At 38.9% G+C, this 16,045-nt stretch overlaps 1 protein-coding gene across 3 annotated transcripts in view; it reads right to left on the reverse strand.

The window, feature by feature from the left end:
- Positions 1–16,045, reverse strand: part of MICAL3 (microtubule associated monooxygenase, calponin and LIM domain containing 3) — a 185,658-nt gene that overhangs the window by 79,518 nt on the left and 90,095 nt on the right. For all 3 annotated transcript variants that reach the window (XM_064515336.1, XM_064515346.1, XM_064515344.1), the window contains 11 exons: positions 15,465–15,591; positions 14,830–14,923; positions 13,503–13,650; positions 12,073–12,269; positions 11,020–11,132; positions 10,452–10,514; positions 9,536–9,709; positions 8,386–8,478; positions 4,619–4,714; positions 2,333–2,389; positions 332–436 (listed from right to left, as the gene is read on the reverse strand). In XM_064515336.1, the coding sequence (XP_064371406.1) occupies positions 332–436; positions 2,333–2,389; positions 4,619–4,714; positions 8,386–8,478; positions 9,536–9,709; positions 10,452–10,514; positions 11,020–11,132; positions 12,073–12,269; positions 13,503–13,650; positions 14,830–14,923; positions 15,465–15,591 (1,267 nt within the window). The remainder of the gene's footprint in view (positions 1–331; positions 437–2,332; positions 2,390–4,618; positions 4,715–8,385; positions 8,479–9,535; positions 9,710–10,451; positions 10,515–11,019; positions 11,133–12,072; positions 12,270–13,502; positions 13,651–14,829; positions 14,924–15,464; positions 15,592–16,045) is intronic.

Below are 16,045 nucleotides of genomic sequence, written 5' to 3' on the forward strand. Positions count from 1 at the left end.
AAAAGACAGCTATGAGATGGTTTGATCGGGAGTCCAGCTAGTTTTCAGCATGCACTCTGAAGCTTGGAGGGTGTTTTTCACCTTATTGTTGATGTAGTGTTTTTTGAAATAGAAATACTGTTATTCATTAAGTAAGAAAAAAGTTAGGAACTGGCAAGCAGGATAGAAAACTACACTAAATAGACTTGACTCTGTCTTTCTAACCATATGACTGTGTACAGCAATGGTCAGTGTATTTGGGGGAATTTTTCTATCCCTCTGACCCCAGATGTCACTGGTACCCAGAATTACAAACTGATACAGAACACCCGATAGACAGGGCTGTAGTCACCTGATGCCTCACTGTAGGCCTGGGCTCCAGAAGGGCAGCCAGTTGACATGCCCTTTGTTCAACATTCTCGGGCACTTGGTCATCAGAAAAAAATCGAGGAGATCTCTGTGAGATAAGGAATAAGGAAGGAAGTGAACAAATAGGCATAAAAGCCCCCAAAGGAACAGATGCTAAACTGAAAGCAAGGCCAAAGCCAGAAAAAAAAAGTATGAAATTCACATGCAGAAAAGAAAAGCTCCCAACTGAAGACTGTTTTTATTCCAATGTGTATTGGATTACTGTTCTAATGAAGTCCTAAATTTAGGCCTTCAAGGCCAAGAAAAAACAGCTGAATTAAACATTATTCACAACTATTCCCACCTAGCACTGCTGCAGCCAAAACTAAACAAGCGCATAGCCTCTCCTTGGCATTACCATCCGGAAAAAAAGCATTTCTAATCAAAAGATGTGGTTTTATCACACACAAAAGGAGCTCCATCCGTGGTACTCATTTCACCACAGTTCTTGTTGTGAAGGATTTCCTTTACATATCTAGACCTGGACATACCTGTGTTTCTCAGACTGTGCACAGAAACACTCATTTTTAGGGTAATGTAGTTCAGTTCTCAAAAAGAATGAATTAGTCTCCTTTATGATGCTGGGGTATAAAAAGTTGAATGCTGGGATACAAAAAGTGAATGTGGTACTTACCAAAGACAAGATGTTTAACAAGACTGGCTAGCTGAAGCAAAGCATAGAACAGTCAAGCCATCACAGAAGTCACCAGTCTTACTTCTGCAACTTTCACTGTCCTACTTGTTTGTACTGCACTGTCCTGTCAACAGACCCAGGCACAATATTTGACACCTCTGCTATTCTAGTTGTCCATATCAATCTTGCTAACCTGCTGTATGTTGCACTTTAATGACATGGAAAAAAGAGCTGGCTTGTGTCCTGCTGTTGGAAGGACAGGACTATCATTCGTGCCACACAGCTTTCAGCTAATGTGTTTGTAGAGATCAAAAATAATAAACCAGGAACTACAAACATGCATTCATGAAGAAACGTCAAGCTTAATCTGTTAAGAATGCTAAGGTGCTGCTAAGTACAGCGTGCTAACTGTTCTACAAAAACAGAAAACAAAACTAGGTTCACACCCAATTAATGAGAAGCGCTTTTCTCATTCGGATACTTTAATAATACTGCCTATTTTCATCTGCTCTCAGTTCCACCTACTCCTTCCTACTAGATCATTTTCACTAAAACTAGAGCCTATTATAAAGCTGTGGGATTCCGTGTCACTGCAGACACATGCTTATTCATCTTCTACTGCCTGTCAGAAAACATTCGGCCCACAACAGTCTTTTGTGTAGGACACATTTTGAAAGTTACAACAGTTTTATAGCTGGCTACCATTTATGACTTAGTGGAACATCAATTAATTCGTCAATATGAATCCAAACCAACCAATTCTTTTAAGAGCCTATCTTTCCTTTTACCATGCTTCTGTGTAATACTGAACAGACAGGCTGTTGAATATTTCATTGTTAAGGCAGCGTCAAAATCTCTATACTAAATAATGCCTCATCATTTTTCCTTGTACTCTGGCCTGTAGGAGGCAGGATGGAATGCCAGTTGTTTAACGGTCCAGAAAGCAAGCAGTGGAAACAATGCAACCATGTTCACATGAATTAGCACAAAACTGAACTCTTCTTGCTCTGCTACAGCCACAGCATACTCCGGTAAAGAGGTGTAAGAGAAAAAGAAGAACGGGAAGAGCTTAAGTGCTACTTCTGTGGCAAAATAAACATATTTAGCAAACTGTTGATGAAGGCTTGTTAGGCATATGTTGGAATCACACAGAAATAATCACTCCTAACTGACTCTCAGCATTTGCAGCGTGTTAACAGCAGCATTAGGATAAGTGTGTTCCCGCTACCCAGTATATTTGCTGTCTGTATTGCACAGATCCATCACTGCATTGTGTCATCAGCATCCATGCCATTTGCTCATGCTCTTTACCCTTTCCTGTCTGGGACTCTGCTCCCCAGGAGAATCAGCACAACGTTCCCTGTTTCTCTGCAGGCAACAAATTATGAACTTAGTAACAATCACAGACCACATTCCTAGTCAAAATACACTTCATCTGAATTTTCTTACAATGCAGGCAGAAAAGAGGCCATAATGACAACATAATGGCTTATTAAGAGTATTCTAAAACTGGCTCCTGTAGGGAAAATTTAAAAATCGGTCCATATATATTTATATCAGGTCAGTTAACCACTATACATTACCACAACGTAAGGAGATTAGTATGATAAAGATGATAAAACACTCAATACAGCTCACACTGTGATATTAGATCAAAGGAAAGAAATGGAAATTTTAAAAGAAGTGGCAGAATGAATGCATTAGAAGCACAGAGGTATAGTCTTTAAAAGACATCAGTGTAACAAGGACATAGATCCATCTGACTTGCTACAAGGCCTAGGCCAAGGCAATTTCAGAAGAAGAAATCATTCAAAAGGAAAAAAAAGTCTCCAAAGGCAAACCCCTCAAAAGGTTCTAGCAGACTGGTTCTGTAGCACAGGAAGCAAAAAACCCTCAGAGTTAAAGGAAGAAGCTGACAAGTTTTTAATTTACTTGAGAAAAAAAGACATGGAAAAAAAAATCCTACAGAACACAAGGTGGAAAACAATCAAAGGACACTTGGACCCAGCAATTGTCAGCTCTCATGACTGAATTATGCAAGCAAGAGACACAAGACAAACAAAATATTTGGAGAAGCTAGGAAGGGAAAATACAAAAAACTAAAGGGTCTTTAGTGACAGCAAGACAATTTTTCCATACAGAAAATGACTCTGTGGATTAAACCTCAGCATAACTGCCATAGTTTCTCTATCAATAAACTGAGAGAAAACCTTAAATCTCCCATAAAAATTATCTGTTAACATCTTCAAAGTACCTTGACAAGAGGAAGGATGTTAGCTGTCACAGTGTCACAACGATAATCCCACATTACACTCAATTCAGTCTAAATGAACGTTGCTAGGTGAAATGGACTGTCCCCATCCCATCTACCTAGAGATGCATTCCTGTATACTTCCTTGCACCATGCTGTCCACATGGGTACCAGAAAACTAACCACTTTTTTGTTAGGACAGTTTTCAATCAGATTAGTAAACTGACTTGACTTATCTTGCAGCTGCACGACCTGACACAAGAGAGGCAGCAGAGAACGTGTGGTCTGGGGGTGGACTAAGACCACATTAAATGTAACATGTAACTACATTCTGAGAAATCAGAGCAATAAGGCGAGTCAGACTTTATGCCCAAAAATGACCCTTTCCTAGTTTGCTAAAAGGTGACATGCCTTTACACAGTTTACAGGCAGGCAAGAGTTCAGTGAAGAAATGTTTTCCACCTGTGGGGAAATTTATTTGTACAATTCCTATTTAAAGATATGGGAGGTCCACTGACCTGCAGCTGCCTTTTTATCACCTCAGGATTAGTTCAAGACTGACTAGGAAGGAGTGGAATTTATTACTATGGGAAAAGGGAATAATAATAAAAAAGAAATAGATACAACTCAAAGAAGTACAATGACCACGTACAATGAGACATAAATATTAAAAGATTTCAGGTAATATTTAAATAGAAGGACAACAAACACACATCTGGATGCACATTTATATACTGTGTTCAGAACAGCTCTTCCTACTCCAAATTAAAACTCAGACGCACTGAACACAAACTCTTGGCAAGACAAAGGGCTGGGTATGGGGGAAACAGAAGGACCAAACTGGACATGTCCATGCCATTAAAGAGTCCCCAAAAGCACTTCATAGAAGTAATCCTGAAAGTTTCATGGATACAAGGGCAAATTCTCAATCACGCTTGTTTAAAAGAAGAGTGGAGAAAAGCTACACTTTGTATCCCTGTGCTACTCTGAACAGACTAACCTCACTTGTCCAAAAAAGTTTTCTGACACTGAAAGATACATATGCAATACAGGATCAAGTTCTAATGCTTAGACAGAAGCACACATGTTGAATTTCTACAGTGCATATACACACTTTAAGGGAAGACCTGGCCCTTATTTCACTTCTGTCCTGCTGCTACTCAAAACTGAAAAAGGCTACTGCAATTACAAATGACCCATAGTAGAATCTCAGAATCTACACTGCATCAGATAATCATCATAACCATATTTCTGCTTCAATTGCAAATGGGATATCTGGTAACTGATCTAGTCACTTGTACAAACAGTAATGAAGAGAGAGGGACAGAGCATGCAGAGGGAATCACCTGCTGTCTGAGATACGGTGGAGAGGAAGGTGGAGTGGAAGAAGAGAGCATGATCACTTTTTTGGGGCAGGTCCGAGAACGTTCCTTACTCCTCAGCTTTTTTTAAAACAGAGAAAGAGAAAAATCATAATAAGGATAGAAAAGCTAAGGTAACATTGCAATTGGCTTTGGTGAGGCAAGCCACAATCCCAGCAGTGCATCAACTGACTCGAAATCTCATGATTAGTGAAATGTACAACCTGGAACTCTACATAGCACAGTTGGTCTGCTCTCTTTGCTTCATGAAAAATTACTTATTTTTGTGCCCTGTAATGTTTAAAAATATTCATTAGCAAAAAACTCAAGTCACAGCATTCTGTTCTCAGCTTCGGCTCCTTTCTCTCTACATTACAGAAATTAAACTATCTAAGAGAAACTAAACTGTACAGTGTCATTCTACTAGAAAAGAAACATAGCAATTTTATAGCTGAAATGTAGCCATAGCTAATAATCTGAATACCGCACAATATACATATGTCCTGGTTTGTATGCCAGAGCACATGACTTTCTAGTTCTATAAATCCTAACTATGTACAGTCTTTTTTCCACCACTTCTCCATTTTTCATGCATCTTTTGCCTGTTTTTTCATTTTCTTTTGAATCCTCTCCCCAGCATATCTGGAAATAGTTACACTGCAAAAAGAAACACTTGAGTATCTAAAGCCACTATTAGACAACCTCTGAAGAAACAGCATGAAGTTTAAAGATATTACGGATGTTCATCACTGACCTTACCACTGAGCTGGCACAAACATCTGTTTGACTGTTCTCTTCCCCTTCAGCACAAAAATCAGTTCTCCTAATTTAAACAGATGCTACAAGCAGTTTAAACTAAGCCATATGACTTTGCACTGAAGTAGATGAGGAGCACTTAAATGCTGTTTCAAAAGGCTCAGCTGTCAAGGTATTAATCTCTAGTGGAAGCGCAATAACATCTTCAACCACTGCAGCTGTTTATGCACTTTCATCTGACCATGGCCTAGTTTGTATTTCAGATTTCAGCATTTTCACAAACTTGCATATTTTTTCATGGCAGATAGCAGAACACTGTATAATGAAGTGGAGTAAGCATATGTTCAGCCCTCCAGTAGGATGCATTTCTGAGTACGCAAAGACAAAGATGGCTACAGGAAAGAGGAGAGAAAGATCTATCAACAGATTTAAATATGCAATTAAGTAAGAAAAACAACATTCATGGAAATCAAAGTTGTTTTAAGTTCTCTTCCACTGAGATTTCAACTCCTGCTAATTATGGTCATCTCAGTTAGTCATGACATATCTTCAAAAATCAGAATTCCAACAGAATTACTGAAAAGAGGTTTTATAGCTACATATTTACCACCCTTCATGAGACCATCTCAGAAGAACAAGCATCAGAACTCCAGGGGGGCAGACAAAATTTGCACAGAAAGACATGCAATCTCCATCTTACAAGCATCTTTGTAAATACAAGTGATGAAAGCTTCTTCATTATGCACATACCTTGCTGCTGTTAGAAGACTATGAAACCACAGCAAAAAAAACTGCTGAAGGCTTTTATGCTGAGTCTGGAAATCCAGGACAAAATTCAGTTTAATAAGCTAGTCCCCTACACCATACCCAAGCAGTCAGATCCTCTTCTAGACAGGCCACATGGCTTTCCAATGTTTCATGATGCCCAACGAGATGGTCTTTCCCAAAAGCAGCCCAAATGGCTTGGAAAACAATGGAACACACAATGGTAGTTGTTTTTATACAACTAGGAATTCATTTGAAGGAGATTAACCACACTACAAAAGACAACCCAGCTTTTTTAGGCAATAGTGCCATCACATAAAAAATTATAAATATTTTAATTGTGAATATACACATAACATCATCTTCATATGTTACTAGCTGCCGCTGAGGTGCTCCTAGTAGCGTGAATCCATTTTTGACAGCACAGATCAGCACTCTCAAGGTGTAGTTCAATAAAGCAAATTTTCCAACACAATTCCTGAAGAAAATGCAGACCACTATGAATGTGGAGAGCAGCAGATGGGCAAGGCTTTAATCCTGCTGGATCCTTTCAAGGCATTTCCTTTACAAGAGAGACAGCATGAAGGTCTTGTGATAAGAGTAAAAATTGCTTCAGAACAGATTCTCCCAGGATTTCTCCCTTTCTCAGAATCCTGTTATACCAGCCTGTCCCTAACCCACCTCTAAAACAGCCTGAGAGACATTTTGCATCACAAACTGAAACTGCAGGCCTGCTATCTCTGTTAACTACAGCTCAAAACAAGAATCTATCCTTAAACTCATAAGCAAGTATAACTAAGGAAGTCCATCTGACAGACACTGGCAGGTCATAGCCCAAGGCAGATGTAGTTTTTCTATTAACAATCCAGACCACTTCCTGTCTGGTTTCTCCCTCACATACAGTCTTGCTGCTTTTGCAGTATATTTTCCTCTGCCATACAGCTTCCAAGATGCAGGACAAAACCTGTCAATCACAAGGCCTCAAATTGCCTTCCTCCCCAGAGCCCTCCAGTCCACTCAGCCTACTGGAAAGAACATTAGGCATCATCTGGTTTCCCTCAAGAACAGGTTACCACTTTATCCAGTTAGGAATTGCTTTGCTCCTCTTCAAAGGACTCCTCACAGTAGAAGGCATTTGCTATGTGAAGAGATGCAGGAGAACTCTGTCCCATAGCTTCATGAACAGCTCTTTGTAGTTAACATTAAGTCCTCCTAAAGAGCTTATCAGGAGCAATATTACTCCTTTACATCATCTCCAGTAACAGGTACTGGTAACCCAGCACCAACTTCACTGTAGAAACTGTTGCCCAGGAAATAGCTTTGTAACTAGTGTGCCTGGTGTCACTGTAGAGAGCCACTGCAGTACTGCAGTAATGTGCAGCCTCGCAGCTATCAGATTCTGCTGTGCCTCAGCAACCAGAATTAGGACTCTTAGGAGCCTATTGAAGCACCGCTTCAGCAACAACTTCCCACAGGACAGATTTCTGTTCAAACTCGGCAAAGCTGGCTCCCTGGTTTAACGGCTGGCTCTCTGCCTCAGCTGACCTCTGAAATAAATGCTTCTATATACTCTTACGGCTTCTGAACTAAGACAACTGATATCCCTTATTTCCCCAGGCAAGTCCTCAGGAACCTTTGGAATAGAGACCATATACCAATCTTCTCTTTGATCCTGCTGTATCCTGCAGATTTTGCATCCTTGAAACCCATTTTTACTCTTCTCCATTTCAACTGTCAGATGAAAAGCACTACAAAATCCAGCACAAAAGCTGGACCCCAGAACCCACTGTCTTCTGTTGACAGAGTAAAGTTTATCAAGGAAAAGACATATCATAGATGACACGACACCCTTAACCTCACTGGTTGGGAAAATTGCTTATACATTTTCTGTTTGTTTCTTTTTTTCCTAATAGAAAAATTTAGAAATACCTCAGAAAATAAAACATTCATATTAAGTTGCCTCTATAAGCAAGATTTCTGTTCAAACATCCACTGAAACCCTGGGAAGTTGAAACGGGTATAAGAGGACAGGGAAACTTTGCTATGTCCCCTTGAAACATTAAACCGCACATCATTGCCTGATGAAGATTCTGTTTTTATTCATTATTAATTAAATGCTTTAAAACAACAGTCTCAAGCAAAGGTGCTCAAAAACAATGCTTTAAAAATAGCATAATGATAGCTGGTATTGAGTGCAGGCACTGCATGATATTCATAATCAATTTGTTTACCTGTTTCCACTGGGGCACAGAAGCAAGACGGCCCTGTTCTCGTCTGCTGGATGGTTGGTTGTGAACACGTTCTTGATAAGGCAGAACAGGCTGCTGCATGCAGGTTGTAGGGATAGCAGGGTGGGACCAGGGAGGAAAGATAAAATAGCAAAGGAAACTCAAAGAAAGCCAAAGGAATAGGAGACAATCAGACAGACAGACACACATTTAAGAGGAAAAAAAATTGGATAGGGAGAATTAACAAGTAAAACATAAAAAGGGAAAAGACATTAACAAAAATGGGAAACTACAGATTTTTTTTGGAAATTCCTTTTATTTTCATTGTTTCTTCAATTCAGCCTGGTTATTCCAGCCAGTATGTGCTGACTGAGGAAATATGTGACTGGCAAAGAGTAAGATAAACGCCATCCTTTTGAGCTTCTATTATACTACTGACACTGGTGTGCAGCTTTCAAGTAGCTAGGTCAGATCCCAGTCACAATCTAGCCATGGCAGCACTGAGCTTGGCACAAGCTGTGAAGTAGCAGGGCAAAAACCCAGGCACTTAGGCCATACTGAGCCTTAAGTTGCTGATGCTGCACTGCTAGCAGCATCTTGGAGTAACTCGGTCTAATTTCAAAGAAGACTTCCTTGCAGTTGCAGTAGTTCAGATACCATCCTGAATAACCAGTAGTCATCAGGAAGCCTCACTTGGAATGATACAAATATCCTGATTGCAAAGAAACTCCCAGGCATTTATCTGCAGTGCTCACAGATACATAAAAATACTGAGGCCCAGTTCACAAGAACAAACAGCTGGCATGAAAAACTTCAAATCAGAACTTAAATGATAGTTCTTAAACATTAGAAATGGGATGTTCCTGGAAAGCTTTTCAATGGCAGTAGTAGTTACAAAAGAAATCTAATTGTTTTTAAGATGTTTCTGAAAGAGATTACATAACACAGTACCAGTACTAACAGTGAACTAGACTTCAGTCTGAAAGTTCTTCCCCATCTCATATTCTCAAATCAAAAATTTTTCTGCTTTTGTGTAAGCGTCAGTCCTACTTAGAAGAGCCTTGAAGTAGAAGAGCACCTCCAGTCTTGAGGAGTGTTATTATTAGTGTCTCATTGCTCTACAAAATAGAGGGTTCTACTACCCATCTCCTACCTGTCTCCGTAAGCTTGAGGACTGCACTGGTGCATTCTCCTCAAACTTGGCCAGTAGCTGGGTGGCCATGGACTTCACTTTGTTCTGATTCCCAACAGCAGCATCAATTCTCCTCTCTGTCAGGGCGCTCACCAGTGTGGGCCTTTCTTCTCTGTAGCTTCGAGGGAGGTCCTCCTAACAATCAAGAGAACAAAAACTTAACAGATCCATCCAGACCACCTTTTTCCTCTCTTTTCTTTTGCTGTAAAAGGTTTCTAACACTGTAGAAAACGAATCCATTAGATTGCATTTCAAAGCTCACATTTTAATTTTCTTTGGCAGGTCACCTAGTTCCAATAAACTTTCCTCATCTTTCCAATCTTACTTGACACATTTACCTACCAAAGAGACCACAGTTGAAACACTCCCATAAATATATTGCAATAAAGCAAAAAGCCATCTTCAAACCCTCACTGACAATTCAAAGTTCTAAATTTTAGCACACTCATACCTATTTGGCTATATAAACTTGAACTGGAGGAGTGCCTTGTGAAGTATACTGGATATGTATGCCTTTTGAAATGAAGAAGCTAAAGTTTTAACATGAATGAAATTTCTAACTCACTCCACTACATCACTTTACTAAATTAGCATTTTATTCTTGGCATCCTCGTCAAGTCAAAGTAAATTGTAATCAAGACAAAATATAAGGGAACTGCAACATTTAATTTCTAACACACTATTCTTTCATAAGCACACATAAAATATTTGTACTATATGTATGACAAAGCATAACCTCTTAAGAAGAACTGATTTTTATCTAAAAAGTTTCATATAAACCCTGTCTGGATACAGAAAATGCAAGGCTTGAAGTTGGAACAAGGAACCTAACACATACATATTTTTCTCCGTAACACTTCCCCACTCTAATACTTACATCCTCAGACTGGCTCGTTTTCCTCCTCTTTCCTGCACCATCCAGTTCCTTTTCCTTTTTGTCCTGAAAATAGAAGGAGGAGGAAAAAAAGCAAAGATAAGGATTCTCATACCTTTCTGGCCTGAGACAAATGCCATCAGTATGTTTAAATAAGTTTTGCAACAAAACTGACTAATTCTCTGGGTTTATTTTCAGAAAAGTATGTGTGGCGGGGGAGCTCTGATGCTTCTTAGGGGATTTTTTGCCTTCATGTTGGAAATTCTACCCGACATTCTTCAAAGCTTTCAATGAATTGGGAACTGAGAACCAGTTATGTTCTAATACAAAATATATCCCCAAATTCTAGCACAAGGCTAGGATTTTAAGACTGAAGTAAATCATTAATTCAGAGTACATACTACCTATGTAATTCAGCATTTAGAATCATTACAAATTGTCCTATGCCAATAGCTGACGAGCACACGGTCTTTTGATAGACAGAGAGCAGATACGCACTCATACATCCATTTTTATCAACACCTACTTGGACAGCAGCCTAGTGGTGTTATCAGGACTGTGGTATGGTTACCTTTGGAGTGCGTTTCCGAGAGATGCTTTGTCCCAGTTTGCTGAGAAAAGAGATGGGAGATTTGGTACTGGCAATCAGGGCAGCTTTTTCTTCTGCATTCAGATCCAGACTGTCTGTTAGCAAAAATAGGTGGGACAAGGGAATGCCAAGATTTTATTTCTGTGGTGCCATTATTAAATACACAACCAAAAGACTCACTATTTTTTTTAACATATCACTCTTACTCTTAAACTCTCTGTACAAAATAATTACAGAGACTCCAAAATCAGTAGGTTTCTTAGCAACCCCACTCTCTTCATTTTGCCAAAATCGATTCTCCTTCAGGCTTTATAACTACCCAGAAAATATATTGTGTTTGTTTACTCTATGTACTTCCATATTTGTAGACCATCAGGACCAATATTAATAAGAAGAATCCAGAGCTTTGGAAATAATACCTGATATACACTAAATTTTAAAAAGGCAACACACAATTTTCACCAGAATGATAGATTTGAAATAGATGCATCTTAAGGCATATATTAAGATCATCAATAACAGAGAAAAAGCTGAAATAACATTATTAAGATTTGAAGGTAGGCAATATTCACTTATGCTAGGCATTTACATCTTTCAGTTCTACTTAAGGATCTTTCAGTCCTACCTTCCATTAGCCATTGGCCTGGAGTTACTCTCATCATCCAAGCATGGTAAACAATAGATACAAAACTTGGCCAGTGCCTTGAAATTAACTACTAAACTACTGCTAGCGAGGCATCTCACGACCAGAGACAGACGAACCTCTAGCAAGAGAGCGCAAAAGTTGTCTAGAAGTTCTGAAGTGAATTTAGATTTTTTGAGGACATTGTTTTGCACTCACTAACTCCTCTTTTTTCTTCTGATGCTGCTAACATGGTCTCCAGCCAGCACAAACAAGAGGGCAACTTTTTGTAGTGTACAATTCCTGAGTGACAACTATGAGCTCATGTGGGAGAAGCACAAAGATAACTGGAGTGCCCCAAAATCATTCCACAGCTGTCTTCAAATCTGACAGACCTGCCCCAAGCTCCTTACCGCTAGAGGGGATGGTGTCTTTGAACAACTCATAGAACTGTGTGAGGTACATCACCATCGACAGTTTATCTGGCTCTCCAACAGATGCCATTTCCTTTCCAGTCATAATGGGAGATATTCCAAACTCTTTTTCAGAGATGTCAAAGGCCAGCTGGTTATTTTTCTCCACGCTGTGCTCATCCAAAGAATCAAAGTCTCTGCAAAAGGCAGGAAGAGAGCATGCACTGAATTAAGTATAAAGTCTTTTGAAAGAACTCAGAGATCCATCTCCAGTTTCTATTCTGAAACTCCAGAGTATCTTTTTCTCTCACATTTATTTGCAAACATCTTTTTACATTGCAGCGTTAATGCAATTTAACTTGATTAGGGTGAACGATGTCTCAAACATATTCTTTTTTCATTTATTGCTTATTTTTGCTTTATTGTTAAGAACAAGTTTTTGTTCTTAAGAACTTTATTTTCCTTTGAAATACCTCTTCAGTGCCTCCTTTCCTTGCAATTTCTCTGAAGATTGTATCATTTCCCCCTATGTAAAATCTTCTGTGTGCCTGGAACTAAATGATATCTTCCCTCTTGTCTCCATTTTTCTTGACTGATCCATATTTTAGTTCTATTGGCTTTTCCAAAACTTGTTATTCTCACTTGAACTCTGATAAGCTACATGGCTTTTAAAAAGAGTAGCTCAGGTTAACTTTAGTGCAACAGAGAAGTAACTCAGCATGCATGGAAGGGATTAACCACATAATTATTTAGTATGCTTTACATTAGATTATGTCTTTAATTACACTGCTAGCATTTATTTTTTCTAATGTCCCTTTGGGAAGTCGAAGTCTTTTCAAATTTCAATTGAAGTACCAGAGTCTTTGCTACTAGCACTTATGCCTGCCAAAGTTTTCCCATTCTAGATTCTGGGCACTCTTTTATCCAACATATAATGGAACAGGACAGCCTCTCTCTTTCATCCAATCAACATGCTAGTGCACAAACAGTAGCAATTACTCTATTCAGACTGTAGGTCACTAATTCTAGAAAAGGCAGCCCAAAAGTCTTCAGAAAGAGTTACCATCAAACTAAAAAAGGCTAAGTGGTGATTTGTTCACAAAAAATTTAACTGAGGCTATCAACTAATTTCATAAAGAAAAGAGTTGTCAAATAATAATGAACTCCAGTATCAGTTTGCAGTTTAATTCTGTCAAATCATGTAGAAGAGAAAATGACAACACATTTATCTTGATATTCATCAAGCCTTTATGACCTTCCACTCTGCTGGTGAATCACTGTACATTAGCTTCTATCAAGTTTAATTGAATTCATTTTAATCTATTTTCTTCAAAAGTCACAAATCCATTGCCTAAGTCTCCATATTACTAGTTCCAAATATGACTAACGTTCTTGTCCTTCCCAGTTCTTCAAAACAGTCCGTTACTTACATTAGGTCTGGACGGTATCTGTGGATAATGGCACACAAAGCTAGGCCACTTTTCCATGACATTGTGAGATCTGTCACATTTACACCAGCATATCCATCAGTCTGCCTCTGGCACCAACTGAGCAATTTACTGGAGCGAGCTACAGACTCTGTAAGAAATCATGTTTTTTAAGTGGAAAGGCACAAAATCTCTTTCATGAATTCTAACTATGTCATAAAAAATATGTATCAATAAACAAACTTGCTGGAAGGGTCTTTGTGAAAAGAAGTAGCTCCCTCAACAAGGGACAATATAGAACAGATTTTTTTTTTTTAAAAAAAAGACTATCACATCTATTTTACATCCAAGAACAGAATTTTCATTTGCTAAAAAGTAATTAACCAAGTTGTAACTTGCCAGGCATTTCACCTCAAACTTCATAAAAGAGCCACAGGAATTATAAAAAGGCTAAAAAGGCTTGTTTTAAATAAGATCAAAAGGACATACAGTAGCACAATGCTCTCTAAAGCCCAAATATACTATTTCTAATGGAAGAACTACAAATGTACTTCTGCAAATTCTTAAATTCTCTTGAAAGCTTTCCAATTAAGTACTGGCCTGTTTCGACCTTGCCTTATTGCAAGAGCTGATGAGATCATAGCCCAAAGGCACATGGTTGTAGGCCAAAGAACAAATCAAAAGACTACATAACTATACAACAGTGAAAGGGAGGTTCAGCAGCAAAACTCCATTCTGAGAGTCACCAGAGACTAACTGGACATTCAAAGGCAAGGTATGCAAAAGAAAAGGTTCAACATACCCCTCGGGGTACAGGACTAGTAGACAGATATTTAAATACTTAACCACAAGATGTCTAACTACCAGAATGATGCAAGTAAAGCAATGTTTCATTTAGTTAAGCTAAGAGATGAGATTTAGTAAAGGGTAAACATAAACATGAGAGACTGCACAAGGAGAAATAGCTTCTCTTATTTTTATAAGAATTGCAAGTTTGTTGCTGGAGTGAATTTGGGCTAGGCTTCCACACTCAATGTAATGACATTGTTAATGTATAAAGCAAGTGAAGAGAAATACTTGTATAAGCAAATATGCTTAGAAATATAACAGCATTATACAGCAAGGGAAATTAGGCAAACAAAATGCACTTACATTTTAATTAAAACTTGAAAAATTGGAAAAATTAGACTGTTAGCAAAAGAACTGCTAGATACTTTTTCTAAACCAAAAGACACAGGTTAAACAAGACTCCAGAGCCCCATTGCTCTGTGTGCCCTGCACTGATCCAGCTCCAGAGTACCAAAAGGAATGAAACAATAACCAGGCTTACCATTCCGAGTAAGCTTTGGTGTCCTGGAGTTCACAAAGTTTTCTATTTCCAAGTGAATGTCTTTCAAGTCTCCTGTATTATACAAGTGGCGCACCTAAAATAATGCAAAAGATTAAAAATGACCAACATACGACGCACCCAAGACCCATACAGAATGAGTAGGAAGATGAGAAGGAGCAGTTCCAAGAATGAACGAAGGAAGACGAGTACGCTCACATAGCAGGAAACTCTAGCCCAAGAACTCCAGAACAATGAGGAACAGCTCGTCAGTGCTGAACAGTCAAGCTGGCTTCTGCTGGTCAGTGGATACCAAATTGCAGTGACAGACAGCTATATTACATTACTACAAAGAAAATACACACACATGCACACAAATATATGTATTTCAAGCACCATTACAACATGGTTAAAACTGTCAAAATAAAAAACACAACTGATAAAAAAGCATAAGACCTCTAAAAAAGCCTACATTAAGAGGAATTTGGTAGAGTACAGAGGTCTACTCTTGATGGAGCATTTCACTGTTTCCAAGTTAAACTGCCATAGCCAAGTCAGCACCAAAACATTAGCATAGTTTCATCTAAGGAAAGACCATGAAGATTACAAGCATTTAGAAGCACTATTCATCCAATTACCTGCTGCGGCCGCAAAAAGTTGACGTTGATATTGGGATACCGGGTGGCAGGATCAATGCTATAATGGCTGAAGTTTTTACTCACATTCTCAGGGGTTGTCTGAGGCAGTAGCCTATAAATGCTTTCCCTTTGGGAAAAAAGAAAAAAAAAAGTGATTTTTTCAAGAAAGGTACCACTACTCTAATACCACTAAGTCAGTCCTGGCTAGATAGAACATGCAGATCTGAAAACTAGCCACTTCGGGTATTGAACAACTAAGACTGGGTTTAAGCATATTAAAATCTGCAATTTCATACAACTCTGGAAATCAAAACAAGGGAAGAAAACAATACATTGAAGCATGACTAAAGGGTTCCTCAGTACAAGAACGATACTGACATACTGGAGCGATTTGGGAAGAGGGCCACAAAGGGGCTGGAGCACTTGCCCTGTGAGGAGAGGTCAAGGTAACTGGGTTTGTTCAGGCTGGAGAAGAGAAGGCCCAAGAGAGATCTTATTGCTGCCTGCAAGTATCTAATGGAAAGGTGTCAAGAAGATGAAGCCACACTTTTTTTGGAGGTGCATAGCAATGGGACAAGAGG

This window comes from Dromaius novaehollandiae, chromosome 1 (assembly GCF_036370855.1).
Source record: "Dromaius novaehollandiae isolate bDroNov1 chromosome 1, bDroNov1.hap1, whole genome shotgun sequence".
NCBI lineage: Eukaryota > Metazoa > Chordata > Aves > Casuariiformes > Dromaiidae > Dromaius > Dromaius novaehollandiae.